Source organism: Gymnoscopelus microlampas (genome assembly GCF_963454915.1).
Source record: "Gymnoscopelus microlampas genome assembly, chromosome: 14".
NCBI classification, from domain to species: Eukaryota; Metazoa; Chordata; class Actinopteri; order Myctophiformes; family Myctophidae; genus Gymnoscopelus; species Gymnoscopelus microlampas.
Genome location: NC_139951.1, coordinates 12,041,522 through 12,063,863, shown reverse-complemented (window position 1 = coordinate 12,063,863; position 22,342 = coordinate 12,041,522). Strand labels below are relative to the sequence as shown.

At 40.6% G+C, this 22,342-nt stretch overlaps 1 protein-coding gene across 1 annotated transcript; it reads right to left on the bottom strand.

Moving 5' to 3' along the window:
• Nucleotides 1-4,247: 4,247 nt before the first annotated feature.
• On the bottom strand, nucleotides 4,248-20,784 carry LOC311059996 (uncharacterized protein). The gene is made up of 16 exons (XM_084078122.1): nucleotides 20,539-20,784; nucleotides 14,072-15,194; nucleotides 13,463-13,632; nucleotides 12,468-12,673; nucleotides 11,407-11,677; nucleotides 11,113-11,202; nucleotides 10,861-11,019; nucleotides 10,628-10,774; nucleotides 10,040-10,276; nucleotides 9,503-9,652; nucleotides 9,141-9,381; nucleotides 7,921-8,208; nucleotides 7,242-7,469; nucleotides 7,027-7,158; nucleotides 6,288-6,647; nucleotides 4,248-5,342 (listed from the first exon to the last, which is right to left on the bottom strand). Exons 1-15 carry the CDS (start codon nucleotides 20,650-20,652, stop codon nucleotides 6,301-6,303), a joined length of 3,903 nt encoding a protein of 1,300 aa, XP_083934248.1. The 5' UTR covers nucleotides 20,653-20,784; the 3' UTR covers nucleotides 4,248-5,342; nucleotides 6,288-6,300.
• Between the last annotated feature and the right edge of the window lie 1,558 nt (nucleotides 20,785-22,342).

Genomic DNA, 22,342 nt, shown 5'->3' with positions numbered 1-22,342 from the left:
ACCAATGTTGCCATGTCCGCTTATTATAAGCGACTTTGGGCTTGTGTCACCCAAGTTGCTTGTAAGTTGCGGGCTGCATTTTTTTGTAGTTGCTTATTTTGTCTTTTTTCCTAAAGTGTAGTTGCTTATTTGGGCTTGTTTCTTAAATATTGTTTGTGTCTCTCAAACATTTTCATGTCAAGGACCTCCAAATTCATGTGTTTAAGTCTGCGGACCCTCGTCTGAAAATATTTTATGCCAGGGACCCCCATACAAGATTTGTGGTGTTCAAGTGTTTTTTTTTTTAATTAAAATAGCAAATCTACAAGCTCACAACGTGTCCCAATGGGTGCATCCACACTTGAGCGTATGCTGACGGCAAACGCTACGCTTACGCTACGCTAGCCCCGTACACACCCATGTTAAGTTAGAAACCGGAAGTTCCGGTCCGGTTTTTCCTATAACATGGGTGTGTACGGGGCTAGCGTAGCGTAAGCGTAGCGTTTGCCGTCAGCATACGCTCATGTGTGGATGCACCCATACTTGGTTTAAAGTGCTCATATGGCTAAGTCGCTTCTTTTGGGCTTGTTTTCGTAGACCTGGTTACTTATTTCTCTCGCAAAATCTGGCAACACTGACCAAGGAGTTGCTGTCGGGCACGCTCATGTGTGGATGCACCCAATGGGTACATCCACACATGAGCGTATGCTGACGGCAAACGCTACGCTTACGCTACGCTAGCCCCGTACACACCCATGTTAAGTTAGAAACCGGAAGTTCCGGTCCGGTTTTTCCTATAACATGGGAGTGGACGGGACTTCCGACTTCCGGGCGTCAAGTTGTCGCTCATGTGTGGATGCACCCTATGGGTGCATCCACACATGAGCGTATGCTGACGGCAAACGCTACGCTTACGCTACGCTAGCCCCGTACACACCCATGTTAAGTTAGAAACCGGAAGTTCCGGTCCGGTTTTTCCTATAACATGGGAGTGGACGGGACTTCCGACTTCCGGGCGTCAAGTTGTCGCTCATGTGTGGATGCACCCAATGGGTACAAACAGACATGTCCGTTCGCGACGGAACGAACGGCCGGAAGTCCCATCCACTCCCATGTTAAAAAAAAACGGAAAAACGGGCGCGATCCGGTCCGGAAAAAGCACATCCGTGTTCCGCTTTTCATTGAGTAACAGACAGAAATGGCCGGATCCGGAACAAGAGCTTCCGTTTCGTAGCGACCCGTTTTCCGCCAGCAAACGGACAAGTGTGTTTGTACCCAATGGGTTTCATTTTTTGGTGCCGGCCTGCGCGCGCATACTGGTTCTTACTAGTGTGACGTCCGTCCGTCTGTTAACTGTTAAGGGGTCTATAGCATCAAAATACAACGGCTATTTGAAAGTAACCTGCTTGTAGATCGGCCAAAAACTCATACATTTTCTTTTTAATATTTGTGAAACATTTTAACAACACAAATCTTGTATATGGGGTCCCTCCCCGGATCATAATATTTGTTTCAAATGGATGTCCGTGGCCAAATACATTTTTATTTGGGGGTCCTTCAAAGGGGGATCTTTACACTTCAAACATTGGCCCCTAAATAAAAGGCTTATATGATGAATTTGTACGTAATGTCATGCTGTGACTAGGGTTCGTTAATTGGATGGACTGCCCTACGCAATAGACTTGTGCTTTTTATTTTTGGAGATTTGTGTTTTATACTCTTACATTTATTCTACATTTATTTTATTTATTCTTTTTTTTTTTACTATCACTACTGGGTCCACTATTGTGATCTCCCTTTTTTATTTATAGATATTGAAGACCTGGTTGTATGACTTATACAGACCATTTCCTCTGTTATTTAGAGTTTAACTTGTCATGCCATGACCCATAAAGAATGTTGTATTTTGTGATTGCAAACACAGTCAACCGTGTCTCCCCCTCTCTCCAGCAAAAATAAATTACATTTTCAGGTTGGGATACCAATTTCATCCAATCAGGAAAGAGAACTCATACAGGATAAACATGTGTAGATTATTGAACAGTTTCTACCCCGCAGCAATCCGGCTGCTGAACAGAAATTAAAGTCTAGTGACACTGCACAGAACTGTGAAATGTGCTCTAAAAGGGACATTTCTTGTAAACACTTTTATGCACTCACTCACTTTATTATAGATATTATATATGTAGTTTAGTCATATTATGCACTTACTTGTAATGGGATGTGACAATAAAGATTGATTCTGATTCTGATGTGAAATTGGAACAACATTGGAAATGGAACACTATAAAACTGAAGCTGATAAATGGGTACTCTTTAATCTCTGTTTAGTACAGAGATTCACCTTGTTACTGATAGTTCACCCTGTTACTGCACATACGTTCTTTAGATTTAGAGCAATGATTTCTATAGCTATTTACCACTTATTTTGAAGTTCAACCAAAGAAATACCACTTACAGCACCATTAACATCTTCTACTAATTTGTCTCATGGAAAGTGACACATTACACCACTGTCACACATCCCTACCTACCTCACTCAGATGACACAGCCATTCTTGTCCTACTCACAGACAATGACTCTGACAAGAGGAAATAATGTAAAGATAATAGATGAAGAAGCGCTGCGTGGGTCCGTAATTATGTCAAACTGAAAACAGGTGCTTTTTGGAAAGGATTTAGTTTAAGGACAATAGTTCTAAGTTAATTTCCTTTATAGGCATCACAGTGGAAAAAATAAGGCGGTGAACTTAAAGAAAGTCCAAGACAGCTCGATCTGTTCAAGTACGTAGAACATCTTTTATTAATCCATAGCCAGGAGTTTTGAAAAAGGTGACATACACGTCCACTGGAGTGCAGTGGACCCTAATGAAGGCCTCGGGCCAGGAAATGAGACTCAAAACTCTTGACCTGAAGGGAAATAATTAATTGGCTCCACTTCACCTCAGCATCATATCAAAAAAGTAGAAATGATTTCAAATACCTCGTAGTGACACTGAAAAATAGACTCAGCTTTGACCAGCACACTAAAGACATCCAGAAAAGGATCCACAAAAGTCTATCAATCACAGGCAACTGCCGCTTTTCTTTTACTTTCTCGTTTCTATCTGTAACCATACAGAATATCTCACTCTTGTATTACAAAATAGAGTCGTTGACATAATGTTGTCACCACACTGTATGTGATTAGTTTAGCACCTATTGTCAAGTTTCCCCATTAGTTCTTATCCTATTAAAGGCCAGTCCACACTAATGCAACTACATGCAACCATTATCCCCAATGGCAGTTGCCAGTAGTTGCATTGGTGGGGACTGGCCTTAAAACTGTTATGTTGCAAGGAGTTGCGACTAGTTGCATTGGTGCGGTCTGGCCTTAAGAGTTTTAGACAGGGTTTGCTTTGCTGAGGTGTCCATGCCTCTCCTTTTGATATCCTCCCTCTGGCTTCTTTGGTTCATCATTTTACATTATGATAATGCTTAGGTCATCTTTTAGCCTAGTAGCAGGCCTGTTGCACTTGATGGTCAAAAAAAGCAAAATAGTCTTTCAATATTCTATCAAAGGTTCTCAATATTGTGAATATGTGTTCATCTTGTGGACTTCACATAAGAATGTCTGAACGTACATCACTGCCGTTTGTCGGTCCACAAGATGGTCATGCTTCGGCAGGTCACCAATTTCACTGTAAATGCCATGCTGGAGGACAGTGCAGGAGGAGGCAGAGATTTGAGTTTTGAGATCTATTATGTCTTTTTGGCAAGTCAGTCAGTTTACCGCCAAGAATAAACCACATTGCCCAGGTTGATAAAGCTGCAATCCAGAAGTTATTTTAATGAATACATTTTTGTTTTGCATGGTAGAGTAGCCTATGTTAATACAATACAAATAGTACATCTGCAGTGGTTGGAGGTGGCCTCCCTTCCATTTGTCAGGTGGGGCACCTACTGGTTGACTGGAGGTACTGCACGAAGGTCATAATCTCTCCCAAGGCCAAGCAGGGATTCTATCTGGAAAGAGTGGTCTCTCATGTGAGACGTATGAAATTTAAGTTATGGATTGCAGCTTTAGCCAACAGGTTTACATCAGGTATTAAAACCCTTTTTTAAAAGGACAAGTCATGTTATCTCACATGCTATAGTCATTAAACAAAGCGTGACCAACCAAAGTAACCATTTCTATATGCCAAGACAAAATATTCAATAATGTAAGTGCGTGATACATTTTAAGGTATTATATAAATTTGACTCATACAATTTTAAATGTCTTTTTATTTTGACTTTTTATTTTGTTATGCAGAATGAATTGCTTTCTAATGAAAAATATCAATATCACATTTTGTGTATGACCAAAAAATATATACAACAGACCAACTGAACTTATGCAAGCAGAATGACTTGCTTTACTGAGAAATATCAATATCACAATGAAAAAAAAAAAAAGTATAAATCTTAGCAAGAAACCCGAGGCTGATTTTGTAGTTTTTCCCCGATTCAGGTTAAAAAGTACAGCAGATTAAAAACATGGAAGGTTAGTAAGAAACACAGCTGCAGCTAATAAAATGAATAATGGGACAGGTGTGTTAGAGCTGTGCCCAGAGCCATAAATAGTAGCCAACCTAAATCTAACACATCCATTGCTCATTTGATTAGCTGCAGTGTGCTTACATCACTATGTACTATATGGTCAGCCTTATGCAGCTTGCCATGTTTTTACCCTGCTGTAGTTGACCCAGAAAACAAACTACAAAGTCAGCTTAAGGTTTCTTCCCCCCTTAATAATCACAAAATAAAACATTTTGACCCATTTGTCAGCCCTCTGATTGGTCCCTGACCAACCAACCACCGCTTCCTTCTGGTTGTTTATGCTGAGTTTGCATGATGAAATTAATTTAAAAAATATCCAGTTTATGCCAACTATGACAACTTAATGCCCAGGTATACTGCACCAAAGATGTTCCTTTTTACTGAGGCCAAGTTTAATATAATTATTCAATACTATAAATTAAATACGAGACAGTAGCGCCCACGACTACAGCTTAGGCAATTGACACTGGGTGAAAAAATGGGTTAAAAAACGTGGGATAAAATTTTCTAAAAATTAAACCTAAAAATACGAGACAACTGAAAAAAAGAAAGGAGAAAAAAAATAATTCAATGGTAGTGGATGGAAAGAGGTCTTTTGTCCAACCAAGCCACAGAAACCAATGGGCGCCAAGAGGGGTGGGATCACGGGCGGGACTTGACAAAGGGTCATTTGCCATCAGATAACTGGTCTGTTCAACTGAAATGTGGTCAAACAGGCATCCTTGCAGGAGAGATGACACGTCTTTGTACCTCAAGAGTCTATTGATTGATCAATGGTGGTCCTGGTTAAAAAACAGAAGAAAAAAAAGTACAAAAGAGGCCTTTTAGATGTGGATGAAGTCCTTTGTGTTTCAACATATACATATAAGTGTAGGATTTCATGCAGTACAACAGTGGTTCTCAAAGTGGGGATTGGGGACCCCCAGAGGCCTTTGAGGGGGTTCCCAGCAAAAAGTGTTAATATAGCATCAACATTTCCTTATTTTTTGCAACCATCTACTATTCTCAAAATATTGTGAAAAGTTTGGAATAAATTTAAAAAATCTTATTGGGGTCCCTGGCACTAAATATTTCCAAATGCATATCAAGTTGGACATCAACCTTGACATGAAAATGTGTGAGAACCACTGTGGTACAAAAAAACTGAGGGGTGATTAATTCTCCAAGATTGAATTATAGCAGCTGATAGCACCATGAATTGCACCTGCCATCTGCCTAATGTCAAGGGTACATTTTTCACAATGAGTGATATTTGCCTGTGTTTTGCTGTATCTGATTGCAATCATTTATGTGTCCAAGTATAAATGGTGACTTGGAGCCACACTGTGTGCTAATGAGCTTGACCATATTTTCAAATCCCCAACCGGAACCCTTAAATGAATGTGCACTTTTGTGAATAACCCTGTTTATTTTTGTTGTCTTTGTATAATAATAATACTGTATAATTATGTGAAGCACATTGTATGAATACAAATAAAATGTACTATACGTAATTTAAATAAAATACAAATAAAATCTTAAGACACACCTTTTTAGCATTGCTTTTACTTAACTTTTTATTCTAATGTACTTTTGTATTTTTATCTATTTATGTATTTGTTTTTATTCTCCTTTATTTTAACCTCTTCTGTGAAGCGCATTGAACTGCACTTGATGTATGAAATGTTCTACTTTAATGTATTAATACACTTCCCAACCCTAAATGCAATGTGAACTGTGGCACTCACTTATTTTCATCTGTCACTGTTGGTCCATGTCCTGAGCCAGATTCCTCATCATCTTCCCCATCTTCTTGGGGGTTTTGATTTTCTGCTGGTAAATGAACTTCTCAAAGCCCTCGTGTGCTCTCCCAGGAATGTACCTGAAGAGATGGTCCTTCTTATACTCGGCCACAAACTTAGCGATGTCAGCTTGTCTACTTCTCTTGTAGACGTGTGATGATGCCAGGGATGTTGCGAGGCCGCTGCCGTTCCCTGCTCCTAGCGTAATGAGAAGCCGATTCGCCTTGCTTCCAATTGCTCCTGCCATCATTCCACAGAGCTCCATCCTTTCATTGGTGTAGTGGTCGCTCACACGTCCCAAGGACTCTAAAAAAATACAGAATTACGGCTCAGTATGTCACATCAGGGTCTGAACCTTGAGGGACCCTTAAGGTATAACAGAATGTTCTTTTAATACATCCATGGGCTGTTTATTTATCACTCCAACAGGGACCCGAGTCGTGTCCAAAATGTTTTTCTATTTTTATTTCATCGATGAGTTCTCTATATAGTCCTCTACATCTGATTCACTATATAGGGAGTAGCGTATGAGTGACTGAATTCGGACACAACCAATGTCTTAGTAAACAAAGGTTTGTGTCATAATGCAAAGCCTTGACATATACAGGATGATGTCAAATTTGTCACTCAAAGAATTACATACCGTAACTGAAATTATTTAGCCAATATAAGTTCAGTAACATACCTTTGAATTCGATATTCATGAATTCATTGACTAAATCCAAGCTGATGTTGCATCCAGGTTTGCCTTCAAGGTTTACCACACGGTTCCACTTCAGGTCTTGTCTAATGTGCTCTGGGTAGAATCCTTCAATCCCTATTCAAACAAGATGCACTTGATTAATGACATTGGTATAACAGTGACAGAATGTCCATACCAACACATTACATTTCACATACCGGTGAGCAATCGATGGCAGGTGGTAAAATCCTTGAGGTGTTTTCTGGCCCAGAACAGAACCATGTCCATTTTCCAGAAGTCTGTCATGGCTTCTCCATCACCCTCTTTGATAGCATCTCGTCTCGCCATGTTATAAAGCCCCTCCCACACAAGAGCCTTCGTGTAGTTGAGCACATGGTCGTCTGCATCGGACGCAATGAAGCACATCTCTGAACAGTACCATGTAGCTGTAATGGGGAAAGAAACAGTATCAAGCATTTTGTAAAGCACATTATATTTCAAATGTACTTTGGAATATATCGTCGCTGTCGGGCAGAAACCTCATATCTACATATTTCAACTTTTTATGTTTTTTCAACACTTCATGGCCTACTCCGTCGTACAAGAGTTTCAAGCAAAAAGGTGGTGAAACTAACTTCTAGGTTTATTCTATTTTTAGTAGACAACAGCTTATTTTTTACATTTTTATTACTTTTTAATTCATAAAAGTCAAAGTTCAAAGCTCGAGTCCCAGTCATAAAACCTTCAGGTCTGAGGTCCGTTTTTTTTAATCCTGGTGGCTTGATTGTTGATATGTCCAGAGTCAAAAACAAGTTACAAGTCACATATTATTCTAGTCTAGGAGTCTAGGTGGACAACACTACAGGACATTGGAAAGGACAACAAGTTATTTCTTACACTCCTCAGAGACAGCATTGTCTTGGTCTGACAGACTCAGACAGTCCTTGTGGTACCACTCATGTCTTCTGCACTGGTCCATGAGTGCACACTGTACCATCTGTCCCCCTCGTTGCTCTTTACAGTGACAGTATATGTAGGTGCCATCTCCTTGACAAGCTGAGCTGCAGAACCAATCCTGAGTGACGGTCGGATCGGTTGTTGGGTCTATCGGTGCACAACCTTCATGGAACCACACACCTCCACAAAGGTTGCTGCAGCACTGCACTAATTTTTCACCTGGTTTTTCTAAAATGAAGTAGACAGATTTAATTATGATATACAATCACTCAACTATCTGAAATCTAAGGCAAGACAAGTTTATTTGTATAGCACTATACATTCACAAAGGCAGTTCAAGGTACTATATAAAAGGCATAAAAAGGCATTCAAAAAGAGACAAAAGACCATTTAAAAGCATGATATACGGAAGAAAAACAAATTAATAAAAAATATTTTGCTACATGGCAGTAATGGACCGGGTTCCACAGAATGACAAAAAAATTGGGACATTTTTTTTATCCTGGAGGCTTGATTGTTTATATGTTCAGAATCGGATGTACATTCCGGACCAAGTGTCACCTCTGCAGGACAAAGTGATCACAGTGCTGCACTTATTTACGTTTAATTTAGTTAAGACTGGGTGGGAAGATGGGAAACTAAGTGTTTGCTTTGGACAAAAGTTGAAACGGCACCTATTTTCTAATATCAAAGTATAACTACAGAACTGGGTAAATATGTTTACAGTCATGTTGTTGGTCGCCTTGACCAATTTGAAGTGAATTCATAACAAATTTGTTTTATCTTATTTATTTCAAAATAGATTTTTGCCTATTTATGTTCATGCATATCCCATGGACCTGCCTTGCAAATTACGTGTTAAACGGACTGTTTTTAAAACCAATTCAGTTTTCTCCCCCATGGCCTTCAGTGCAGCACTGGTGGTAAGATGTTCACTTAATGGCTGCTTTGGGTTGAGAGAGCTGATTTTTTGTTGTCAATTTATTTACTTTCTGTGCTGTAACGTGGGCAAAAATCCACACTGGAAATTAGTAATTGTAAGTTACTAAGCTGTTAATTTATGAAGGGTTTGTTTAATATACTGTGGGTCTGTATCATCTAAAGCATCTAGATTAGACTTTTTTTTTTAAATAACTTAAAGCATGCTCTTATTTGCCTACCTTCTCCACAGAAACAGACTTCATTCCTCTCTACTTCAGAGAGACATGCAGTGGCAGCAGCAGTATTTATGTCTTCTTGAGGTGGTGGCATCCACACCAAGTCCACCAGTCTGTGCGAGAGTCCACTAAGCCACTCCATTTGGGCCTGAGCGTCTGTGGGTAAGTCTGAAGGCTGCCCATCAACAGCGTCAAGGTTGCACTCGGTAGCGGCGTATAAAGTGATGTAAGCGGAAGTCGCAAACTTTGTAGGGAACAAAAACAACATTTGTTTTTGGTTTAGGTGATGTGTATTGCAGAACATGCATTGAAACATTATATGCATATGAGGAAAGCTAAAGAAATGCACATTTTCTGAATATTACCGTGATGAAATCCAAATCCCAGACACGTTGGATTGTTTCCTTGCACTTCCCTTCAATACACGTGCCTCTGACTGCAAACACTGATTTGAGCTGGGACAGAGATCCTCGAGCCTCCAGGCTCTTCTCACTGAACAGCATTTGCATAATGTCCTGTGGTTCAAGAGATGACGATAAATATAATTGCCAAAACTGGACAACTTTTATTTTGTGTACCCAGTTATCTTTACACTCTTTTTGATCTTCCCTTCTGTGTCGCCACTGCCGTTTTAACTTACTGGCTCACCCGCCACCGGGGAGCCCCCATAGCAGCCAATAGCACAGTGACAAACATCACCCTCCCACCTTCCCACCCATGAACATGGCCAATTTTGTATATACACTCTGCCTAGCGGGATAAACCGTGGACCGCGGTGGATTCAAACCCCTAGACTAGACTTTACACGTACCCTACACCACCTGAGGGCCCTCATTATTAGATAAGTTATGCAATAGTTAATTCATTCTTCATTTATACAACTCAAACCCTTAGTTTGTCACCTGGTAACACAGGGATTCCTTGTGACATTCTGGTGGCGCATCCACAAGCCCTTCAAATGTCGGTTTGGCTGTTGAGTCACTGGTTTCCTCCGTTGTGTCAATGTTTAGGCCGTCTGAACAGCACAACACTTCGTGGGGTTTCTCCGACAATGTTGGAACATATTCAATAAGGCCGTCCATTATCTCAGTATCTCCATATGTTGTGCTTGAGTCCACAGGGACTGCACCAAGATTGACCTTAAAAAAAAAAAAAGAAGAAAAACGGCCCATTAGAGAAATTTAAAGGCATAGTTATTTTTGGGGGAATTTCACTATCTTTAGCCTCACTAGTCTAAAAAGGGCCCAATCTGTCAGCTGGTGGGTGGCATCAGTCCATCGCTATGTTCCCCGGGTTCTATGTTCCCCGCTTACGTTAGGGATGTAAGTGAGTTGTAAGCGAGGAGCATAGAATCCAGGAAACAGATACGTTCCCAGTCCAACAATTTGGTCCCACACAAATACGGCATCTAATGAAATACAGGCTGGATTTCCACTGGATTTGCCGTGTTAGTAATGTGAGTGATTGTACATTTGTACGTGCCGACTTACAACATTGCTCTTCTCCTTCATCTGCTTGGAGTATAAGTGGGGAATGTGCCATACAACCTTGCTTCTCAGTCCTTCCAGGGCTGTGAGGTTGTCAACAATTATGCGCATCACAATTGCTTTCATGCGCTGCCGCAGTGCCTCATATGTCTAAAATAAAAAATAAATAAAATGTCATTTATTTTGTTGACAGCAGGCTGGTGGTCATGTGTATGGTTTTTTTAAAGGATGTGTACCTGTTTGGATGGGAGGATGCTGTTTGGTGACACCTCAATTGCCTTTTTCAGAGGCCCTTGTAGAACGCTGAAAGGTATGCGGTTTTTATGGGCAAAGCGAAATGCCCAAATCATGGGCTTGTTTCCTCCTAGACGTTCATGCTTGGCATTGGATGTTATCTGTTATGGGAAGACATGAGGTTTGATTGCTAGGGAAGAATTCATTCAACCAAACAGTAACAAACCAATATGACGTAAAATTTTAAGTAATACCTTGACTCGGTCCCAAGTGAGAGAGTAGGCTGGAACTCGATTGGCTAGACTTTTGAATGCAATTGTCCTCTTTGGTATCTTTAGTTCTTTCTAAACATAATGGAGATGAAGGTACAGGTGTTTAATGAAAACAATTATTCAATTTGAATCACACCATCAAGCAAGCTATCTATCTATCTATATATATCCATCTATGTATAATATATAAAATATCATTGCTGTCGGGCAAAAAAACAGCCATCTCAATTTTTCAACTTCACAGCAGAGATATATATATTGCCCCCATATACTCACCTCAATCTGTCCTTTCCACAGCTTAAGCTCTTTATCGTGGTCATCTTGGAGTCTGACTATGTGTTGCCTTGACTGGACTCTGGACTGGGAGACGCCGAGGCTATTCATGATCTTGAACATCTTTTGAGGACAACCTTCCCTCCACATCTCAACACCAATGAGAGACTGGACAAATGATTGTGTTCTGTTGCTGCCGGTGAATAGAGCGATAGACGTGGCCATTGCAATCCTCTTATCCACCAACTGTTGAGCTTCCTCTTCAGTCATGGCCCTATATTCCAACATTAAAATACATAGTTAGCTTCATGGTCCTTTTATAAAGTACTAACTGGTGATTATTAGAAAGACAATCTCAAAAGTTAGCGCTACGCTCTTTTAAATCTGGCGTGATTATTAGAATGTTTCTTTTTACAGTGGAAGTGAAATACTATTGGACTCTTGCTTTTTAACATAATACAATTAAAATGTAATGCTAAATTGTGAAATAAATCCCCATCTCCAGCACTAGTGATCAAGACAGTATCTGTCTGCCACCGGGCAGCTAGGCTCCATTGCAGCCTGACAGAGTGTCGCGGGTTCGAGTCCCGATCCCGACGACAATTGCTGCGTGTCACTCCCCATCTCCCTCTCCCCCTTTCCTGTCTGTATACTATCAATAAAGGCCGAAAAGACAAAAGGAAAAGAAAGACTATCTGTCAGATTTTTCAAATTCCATTCTGTCAGACTGTGTGGTATAATAACTAGAATTATTCTATTGTAGTTTTATTTTAGGACTCTCTTAACAATTCCATGTTCATAACTTGAAGCAGTTCACTCCAAGGCCAGGGCAGCAGGGTTATGCGTCGTGGCTTTGCCTTGTGGCATAGGAATTCAGCTTTACGAGTATAAAGTATATAAACACTTTAACCTGAAAAAGACTGCAAGGTCGAAATGTTGTTTAGTTTGGAATATAATAAGTACGTTTGGAATAAAGTTGGAGCATATTAAAAGGGATTTGAGAGTTCCTTTCTTCTAAAATACACAAATCTAAAAATGATTATGTCATTAAGAGGGTTACACACCTGCGTGTTTCTTCTTTAATATTATGGTCCACATATTGTCCTGTGATTTTCTGTGCCTGTGGGAACATCCCTTGCAGGCATTTAAGAGTAAGAGGTGCCTTTTCCTCAATCCATGCATTTGTCTTCTTCCAAGAAAATGAGGACAGGTTTTCAGATGTGAGTTGCTTCCTGAAAGGTCCCTCCTTATCTCTGGCCAACTGAATACGCTGTAAACAAAAATATTTAAAAAATAAATCATCAATACATTCATACAGCTTTCTTTTAAGACAATGACATAATTTCAATGTTAAGACTAATATTTTGGGGGGCCAGTATCTACAGGGTTTAACAGGGACAGGGATTTTTAACACTTTTCCTAAGTATTTTACCCCATTTCCAGGCCTATAGCAATCATATGGTGCAAAATAAGGCTCTTACACCAGTGTGCTATCAACGCCCCAAGACACACTTGAGCAAACAACAGATCTAAAAGATAACACTGTATCATGGTGCAACGTGTTGTTGTAGCTTGTAGATCTATTATTTTTGTCACATGAAATCCTGTATACATTAGGATTAGGACTCACGCAGGATCAGGATTTATGCAGCTTGTGCAGCGCAGCACCACATTTTAACATGTTACATACAACAAAATCAAAAGGCAAAAACAAACGTATGTCCAGACATTTTCCAAAACATTTGATTCATTCCAAACCTTTTTCAGGCCTGGAAAACGTTTTTTCAGATTTCTAAATATTTCCAGGGATGTCATGACCATGGGACCCTGTATCTAAGAATTTATACCCCATGTCTAGGGATGAGAGGGCATAGAAGATGTGATCTTTTATCACAGTAAAAACACAAAATGTCCCTGGGTTCATAAAAAACTTAAAAGGCTCCCTTCAAAGTGTAACAGTTTGACTCTCTATGCCATAATGACAGTTGGACGTCAATGCCAAAAACACAATTAAATCATTAACCACAATTATTTGATGTCACGATCGTGACAACCCTACCTCTTTGCGTATGATTTCTTGGCACACTTTGTTGAAAGCGGCTGTAGCAGCTGGAACTTCCAGCAGTCGTCTTATTGCAGAAACATATTGTCGGTTTCTTAAATAGCCAATTGCTTTGTTGACGTTCGTCACCTTCTTGGGCGGTTTCTCAGGACCAACTGATGTGGACACTGGAAAGAAAACATGAATGGCGTGAAAGGGGAAAATAATCACTCTTCTTTATAAACTGGAAAATTGTATTCAAATCCTTTAAAAGTCATTTGTACGGCTGGTAAATTCAAAATGCACAATGCATTTATTTTGGGTCTAATCTAGTGGACAATTAAAAAAGTTAACCTCTTAACTGTCTTAAGCCCTACATAATTGGTTGTACGTCAAATAGATCGACACTCACAACACGTTGTGAGCTTGTCAATCTGCTATTTTTGAAAATAATAATGAGGACTCTAGTCCAGGGTTTATGTTGTTAAGAAGACTGACCAAAAAAGCACATACATTGTTACTGTAATCTGTTATTTCCTTAAAGATAATAATCACACACACACACACACACACACACACACACACACACACCTCTTCATCATTATTGATAATAATAATAATAATAACCTTCGTGTTTGTGTTTGTATCCCTTTGTAGAGCCAAGATCCATCCTCATTATTTTGCGAGGCACTTGAGGCAGAGGGTATTTTGTCATAGAAAACCCGGTCCAGGTGCGCTTACTTTTGCATCTAGATTTCTTTGTTTTTGAATGTACCCACTTTTGGCACGGATCTCTACATATGAACTCCTCCGGTGAAAGATGGGGCAACAGTACTTGCGCAGTCTTCAAATCAACCAGCTTAGATATTCTTATTCTCGGCAGGGATTTGTGTGCGTCGTAGTGGAGTTCTTTTTTGCAGAGACTGCATCTAATAATCTTAGAACCGGAATCCTCCGCATTCTCTTCGGACGGACATGGCCTGTCGTCGTTGTTGGCAGAAACTCTCACGTTCCAATTGGTAGGTAGCACAGTACCATATATTAGAGAACCCTTCGGTGGTTTAAAAGCAGGTGGTACCTTGCCAGTCCCTTTCACGTTCGGTTTAGAAGTAGATGGTGCCTTGACAGAACTTCCCTTGTTCTGCTTTGGTGGTTTCTTGACAGAACCTGCCATTTTCAGCATAGAAGCAGATGGTCCGACGACAGTATCTCTGCTCATCTTCGGTCTTTTTGGACCCTTTGAACCCTCTGTGTTCTGTGTAGATGTAGGTGCAGGATGCAGCGATGGAACCCCACCACCACCCACAGTACCCTTCGTCTTGTCTTGTTTAGATGGAGGTGGTGTACTGTCGACAGAAGAAGAACCACTCCCGGCCAATGTGCGCCTTTTGTTGAAGCCGTTGAACTTTGTCTTTGATTTGACCATCGTGACGCACTCTGTGCATATAAAGTCAGATGCCGGAAGATGAGGGAACAGTATTTTCGCAGTCTTCGCATCGATGAACGTTGATATTTTCACTTTGCTCACACACCCCCCTTCCTCGTTGTAGTTGAGCCCCGCTTTGCAGTTGCTGCAGCGTTCCAGGTCAGAACCGGAACCCAAGTCTGTGTTCTGCTCAGAAGTAGATGCTGTGCTGTCGACACAATCCTCCTCCATGTTTTGTTCAGAAGTAGATGCTATGTTGACAGAAACCTCCATGTTTTGTTCAGAAATAGATGGCATGTTGTTGCCACAATCCTCCTCCATGTTCTGTTCAGAGAAGAGAAGATAAGAGAAAACCTTTATTGACAAAAATGAATAAAATACATTTTGATTTTATTTATTTTGAAAAGCAAAACCACAGTTCGAGGATTACACAAGAAAGTATTGAGACTTGTTTCTATTGAGGTCCACTCACATTTAACAGTCAATACGTTAACAATACATTTCCATACAAAGCACATGACAATAAGAATAACCTATACACGCCAATTTCGCCAAAGACAACAGTTAAAAACTGATTACAGGGCAATGGGGGAGAGAGTACCATAGATACAGCATGATGGAGAGACACCAAAGTCAAGGCAACACCATCAGTAAGGTGGCAAAAAGATCAGAAAATATATATGGACCCCTATTCTTTTTGTGCACTCAGTTTTTTTGCTTAATTCCTCTGATACTACAGGTGACTCTATTGAGTCCTGATGTTCCTTACAGAGGACAAGCTTTACGTATTATTATACATCATGTGTGGGGGACCGGGGTGTTACAACAGTGGTTGTCAACCTCTTCAGGCCGCCACAACACCTCGCAAGGGCTATTTTCACAACTTTCACAACGTCTTTCTTATATTTGACCATTTTAACCGGTGTTTAACCAGTTTTTATAGTGTATAGTTTGTTGCTTACTTTTGATGCTTGCAGTAATGGTATTTTTAGGTAGTAAGTAATGGTAGTAGGTAGTAATGTTTTTTGGTATTAAAAAGGTCTTAAAAGTCCTTAAAGTGACACTTTACTGTCAACTGTCAAACTACAAACTTTTCAGAAAAGATAGAAACAGAAACGGGGGCGGCGTATGCATGTATGTACATAAAGACAATGTCTGCATCCTTCGTGAAGACCTGAATGATGCAGACATTGAAGCTGTGTGGGTCGAGATCATTTTTGAAAATGCTAAACCTGTGCTAGTCGGTACCATATACAGACCTCCTAACCAGACTGATTTCTATGATAGACTTGATGAATGTTTAGCTAAAGTGGACAATGAGGAGACAGTACTTCTTGGTGACTTTAACACTGACATGCTCCGTAAGGAAGCGTCAGTGTTTAAGTCATTCAGGGGGTTTTGTAATCGGCACTCACTCCACCAGCTGATCACTCAGCCCACAAGGCTGTGTGTTTCCACTCAAACTATCATAGATCTCATTCTAACAACGGACAAGGACAAAATCCTCAATAGTGGTGTTTCTACCTGTGGCATATCTGATCATAACATGATCTTCTGCACCAGAAAGAAACGTAAACCAAAGACCGGTTACCACCAAACAGTCACGATCAGAGACCTCAAAAACTACAAGAGTGAGGACTTAGATCACAGACTGGAGGAACAGGATTGGTCCGACGTACTAAACAGCACACAGGTAGACGAATCTTGGCTTGGTTTCAAAACCAAATTCATTCCAATTTTGGACAGTGTGGCTCCCATGAAAACCATCAGGGTCAAAACCCGCTCGGTTCCATGGATGAATTCGGATATCCTTACTACCATGAAAGTCAGAGACAAAAAGTGTTCTGACTATCATAAAAGTAGGATCAAACTTGCCAAAAGCTTCAATAAAGGTCTCGAATCCCACGTAGCGAAACTCAAAAAAGAGAAAAACATGCTAAGAAACAAGGTTAATGGCATGCTGTTGTTAGCAGAAAAAAGCTACCTCGATGGCAAAATTGAGGAAAATCAAAACAAACCACGTGAGCTCTGGAAGCTATTCAACAACCTACTAGGCTGCAGCAAGAAATTGAAAACCAGGTTTACAAACATAAACCTCAAGGTGAATGACACTCTCATTTCATCCAAACGGGAAGTGAGTAAAATCCTCAACATATTCTTCACGACCGTGGCCTCAGAGTTAGTTGAAAAACTACCCCCTCACTCTGGGAGTCATGGTGGAGAGTATGTTGATTCATTTTACGATAAACAGGGTGTACGCAAAGACGATTTTAAACTCTCCCCTGTGTCAACAGATGAGGTGTTTAAAAAATTGAGTGCACTCCAACAACACAGAGCCACAGGTCCCGACAACATCCCCGCTAAATTTCTAAAAGACTCAGCCGCCTCCATTGCCCCAATCATTACCCACATAATAAACCTCTCCATCATACAGGGACGGGTCCCTAACGACTTCAAAAAAGCAAGAGTGACCCCTCTGTACAAAAAAGGAAACCAATTAGACCCTGGCAACTACCGCCCTATTTCTATTCTTAGCTCCATCTCGAAAGTCATGGAAAAAATAGTCTATGAACAGGTTGATAAGTACCTTGCCGAAAAAAATCTAATTTACGAATTCCAATCTGGTTTCAGAACAAACCACTCCACTGACACATGCCTTCTCTATTTGAACGACTCTATCAAACAAGATGTCGACAAGGGCAAATATTGCGGCATGGTCATGCTGGACCTCCAGAAGGCTTTTGACACCGTTAATCACCCAATTATGATCAATAAGCTCAAAGCAATAGGCTTTGACGACACGTCGGTGAACTGGATGAGATCCTACCTGGAAGGGAGGGAGCAAGTGGTGGAAGTAAACGGCACCCAGTCCCCTCCCCTCCCAGTGACTTGTGGTGTTCCTCAAGGAAGCATACTAGGACCACTACTGTTCCTGATATATGTGAATGATATGTCTTCAGCTTGCGACTGCAAACTGTTCCTGTTCGCAGATGACTCGGCTCTGCTGGTCTCGGACAGGGACAGGCTGCAGGTTGAGAAAACCCTCAGCACTGAACTCAACAAGATCTGCATCTGGCTCTCCGACAACAAACTCTCATTACACCTGGGTAAAACTGAATCCATCCTCTTTGGGTCCAACCCTAACCTTAGAAAGGCTGAGAGTTTCACGATCAAAGTGGGTGAAAATGTTATCACAAGAAAGGAGGAAATTACCTACTTGGGTTCCATCTTGGAGGCAAACCTCTCAGGTGACAAAAACGCTGAAAAGACGATCAAAAAGGTCCACAAAATAACACGGAGGATGTGGAGACTTGATCGTAAAGTCAGTAAAAATACTCTGAAGATTCTTGTAGGGGCCCTCATACAAGGTCATTATGATTATGCATGCACTTCATGGTATCACAACACCTCCAAGGCCCTAAAAACAAGGCTCCAAACATCCCAAAACAAACTTGTAAGGCTACTTCTTGGCCTCAATTACAAAACCCATCTAACCCCTGATCATTTTGCTAGGCTTGGATGGCTTAGGGTTGAGGACAGAGTACAGCAACTTGCTATGGGCCTGGTCTTCAAGATACACCACAACATTGGGATCCCCCTGTATTTGTCAAAATACTTCCAAAATGTTAATCAAGTCCATGATCATAACACCAGAGGCAGCTCCACAAACCATGTTCAACCCAGATTTGGCACAACAAAGGGAATGAACTCTTTCTCATGCTATTCATCTAAAATGTGGAATGCCCAAAGGAGTAAAGGAGTGCAAAACCCTACTCACTTTCAAAAATGCCCTAAAGATACACCTTCAGGAGGCTGCAATTCAAAAATGGCCCCTGTCCAAGTCCTAACCTACCCCATGTCCTAACCTAACCCCCCCCCCCCCCCCCTCTCTTTCTTTTTTGTACATATTTTTCACCCTTCATACCAGTAACCTGTAAACTGATTGTATGACATTCTGTATAGTAGTGTGTATATCTGTCTGTCTCTTATATGTCAACATGATTTGTGTGCATGGGGATCTCATCTTAAACAAGCTACGTGCTTAACTGAGCTATCCAGTTTAGTAGACCTTGTATTGCGAATTTGTACTTCCATGTACTGTTATGTACTGTCATGTACTGTTCTCATGTCTTACTAAATAAAGTACATCAATCAATCAATCAATCAATCAAAACTGTCAAATCATGTGGTTGAGAACCACTGTGTTACAAGACAGATATACGTCTAGTTGGCATGGCCACAGCCACACCCACACATGAGACATCATTGGAAAGCTACGATTGTCCTCTGTCAGGAACATGTATAGTATTAGAGGAACTAAGCGAAAACTGATGTGCACTACAGTGCACAAAGAAGAATGCTGGGTCTCAAGTAGCCTTGGATCAAAAGACGGTCATCGGTCAAAATTATATTCTTCTACCTACACATATGTCATGTCCTAGTATGAGCGAATAGGCAAAGTGGATCAATGTTAGCTGTAGAATACAACTCTCGTAGACGTATTTATGATTCTGACGTTTTCAATCTACGAGAGTTGTAGACACTCCTCCCCATTGTCACCGGGACTTTCAGCTCCTAGCCTGTCCGGGGCTCCAAACATGTACAAAATGCAAAAATAAGGTGCTTACCCCCAAGCCCCAAATGTTAACTAACTGTCAGGAGTTCTAGTGCAATGTAATAATCAATCTATTTCAATAAAGAAGTGTTTTAATCCCGTCTGTGGCCGAACGCCATTTTTCCACCCTCGTTTACTTCCTGTTTCCATTGAGTGTAATTCCGGGTTTTACCAGATGCGGCGCGTCACTACCGCCCATTTGGAACTTCCGACAGAATCGGCCACAGACGGAATTAAAACACTTCTTTATTGAAAGATATGGATTATTACATTAAACTAGAACTCCGGACAGTTAGTTAACATTTGGGGCTTAACAATGTGTGCGTTCCGTAATGCAATTCCAATGGTGAAAGCTGTGTTGTTTCACCCGGTGAAGGAATGGCGGATTCGGCCCCAATCCCCGAAATACCCGTATGTCGTGTCTCAAAGAATGGCCGTCTTGGACTTTTTTCAATATAATATTTGTACTTTCTCCCTTTTTGGTCCGTGCACCTACATAAACGTTCGGATTCCAAATATAAAGCACTTACCCCATGGCCACGGATGTTACAATTATGTACGAACCCTCAGAAATACCCGTATCTTCCGTATTGTTCAATAAAAAGCATTTTAATCCGATCGGCAGCCATTTTCCCCCATGCTTCTGCGCGACCCTATCGGTTGGAAGGTGTATTGCACGCTGATCCATTATAACTATGACAAAATGGCCACCGATCGGATTAAATACTTTTCATTGAACAATACGGAAGATACGGATACTTCTGAGGGGCCGTACATAATTGTAGCATCCGTGGCCATGGGTTAAGCACTTTATATTTGAAATATGAACGTTTATGTAGATGCACGGACCAAAAAGGCAGAAAGTGCAAACACCATTTTGAAAATCATCCAAGACGCCATGACAGATGACCGTTTTGTGATCCAAGGCTATGAAACAAACATATACAGTGGCATAAAAGTAACTAAGTACATGTACTCGAGTACTGTACTTGTAAAAAGAGTATTTCTACATTGCAGTATTGATAAGTTTACTTAAGTAAAAAATGTGAGTACTTTTTCCACCACTGCACAATCCTCCTCCATGTTCTGATCAGAAGTCGATGCCATGTCGTTGGCAGAACCCTCCGTGTTCTCTTCAGCAGGTGGAACGTTGTCACAATCCTCCATGTTCTGTGTATTAGTAGGTGATGATAATATTAACTGCACATGTAAATTGGGAGCTTAATTAAGAGAAAACACTGATTTTTTTTTCAAGAAGACGTTCAACCGCCAAGCAAAACTGATAGGCGCCAACTTTCAGCCGAGCTTATGTTGTTGGACGACGCGTCGCCTCCATATGACGTCCTGTAAATACAAAAAGACCCAGTGTTGCCATGTCCTCTTATTATGAGCGACTTAGGGCTTGTTTTTCTGTAAAGTTGCTTGTAAATATTGGTTAGTTGCGGGCAGCGGGTTACGTTTTTAAAGTGCAGTTGCTTATTTGGGCTCGTGTTTCTAAACTTTAGAAACAAGCCCAAATAAGCAACTGCACTTTAGAAACGAGCCCTTCTGTGTGGTTGCTTATTTGGGCTTGTTTCCTAAATGTTGTTTAAACCAGTGGCCCTCAAACATTTTCATGTCAAGGACCTCCAAATTAATATGTATTTGTCTGCGGACCCTCATCTGAAAATATTTTATGCCAGAGACCCCCATACAAGATTTGTGGTGTTAAAATGTTCAAAAGATATTCAAAGTTATTCACATTTTCTTTGATTAAAAAAAAGTAAAAAGTAAAAGCAGATCTACAAGCAGCTCAGTAGCTCACAAAGTGTCCCATACTTGTTTAAAGTGCTCATGTGGCTATAGTCACTTATTTTGGGCTTGTTTTCATAGACCTGGTTGCTTATTTCTCTCGCAAAATCTGGCAACCCTGAAAACGACCCAAATTACGACCAAGGGGTAGCTGTCGGGTAAAAACCTCGTATCTCCGTATTTTAACTTTTTTCGTAAATGAATGCCTTTTTGTCACGCAAGAGTGTCCCACAAAAAAAGTAGTGAAAACAGCCAATATACAAGCTCGCGTTGTGAGCCTGTATATCGGCTATTTTCACTATATAGTTAAAAAACAAACTTAATAAAAAAGGTAACGGTTTTGGACATACAAGGTTTCCACCCGACAACAACGGAAGGAGCTAAGCCATGTTCTAAGCATTGGGAGGCAAAGCTGGAGCCCAAACTTACTTTGTTGAAATGCATTATTATATCAAGCACCTTGTCAAATAAAAAGGTTTAGTAAAATAAAAGACAAAGTAAGAATCTCCAGGTCAGAGAACTTTAAATTAGTATTTCTAAGTCTTATTTTATCCACATGATGGCGCCATTACAACGTAAAACAGAGCACTCATCTAACAGGACTTGACTTCAACCAGATGTCTGAACTGTCAAGCATAATGAAATCCCTGATTTCCTCACTTGTAGGCCTACAGTGTTTGTAGCTTTTACATGTTATTCTGTTTCAGGCATTTGTAAACGGCTAAATTGTAATCATGTTCAGGTAAGACAACTCACATCCATATTATTGTAGGCTTTAACGCCCTACAATTAGCCTATGGTATAAGTCAGTTTGTTCAAAAGTCAGTTATTTTGGGGACATTTTTAAGCCTTTATAGGAGAGACGGAAAGAGAAGAAATGTGGAGAGTAGGTATGACACAACAAATGGTTCCAGCCTGCCAAGAATCAAACAGTAGGCAACTGATCAACACCTAGTCCATGTGGACTAGCTCAGTGGATCTCTAAATAGGGTCCAGAGAGGCCCAGGGGTCCTTGTGGGGGCCTCAAGGGGTCCCCATGAAAGCTAAATTACTTAATATATCAAAA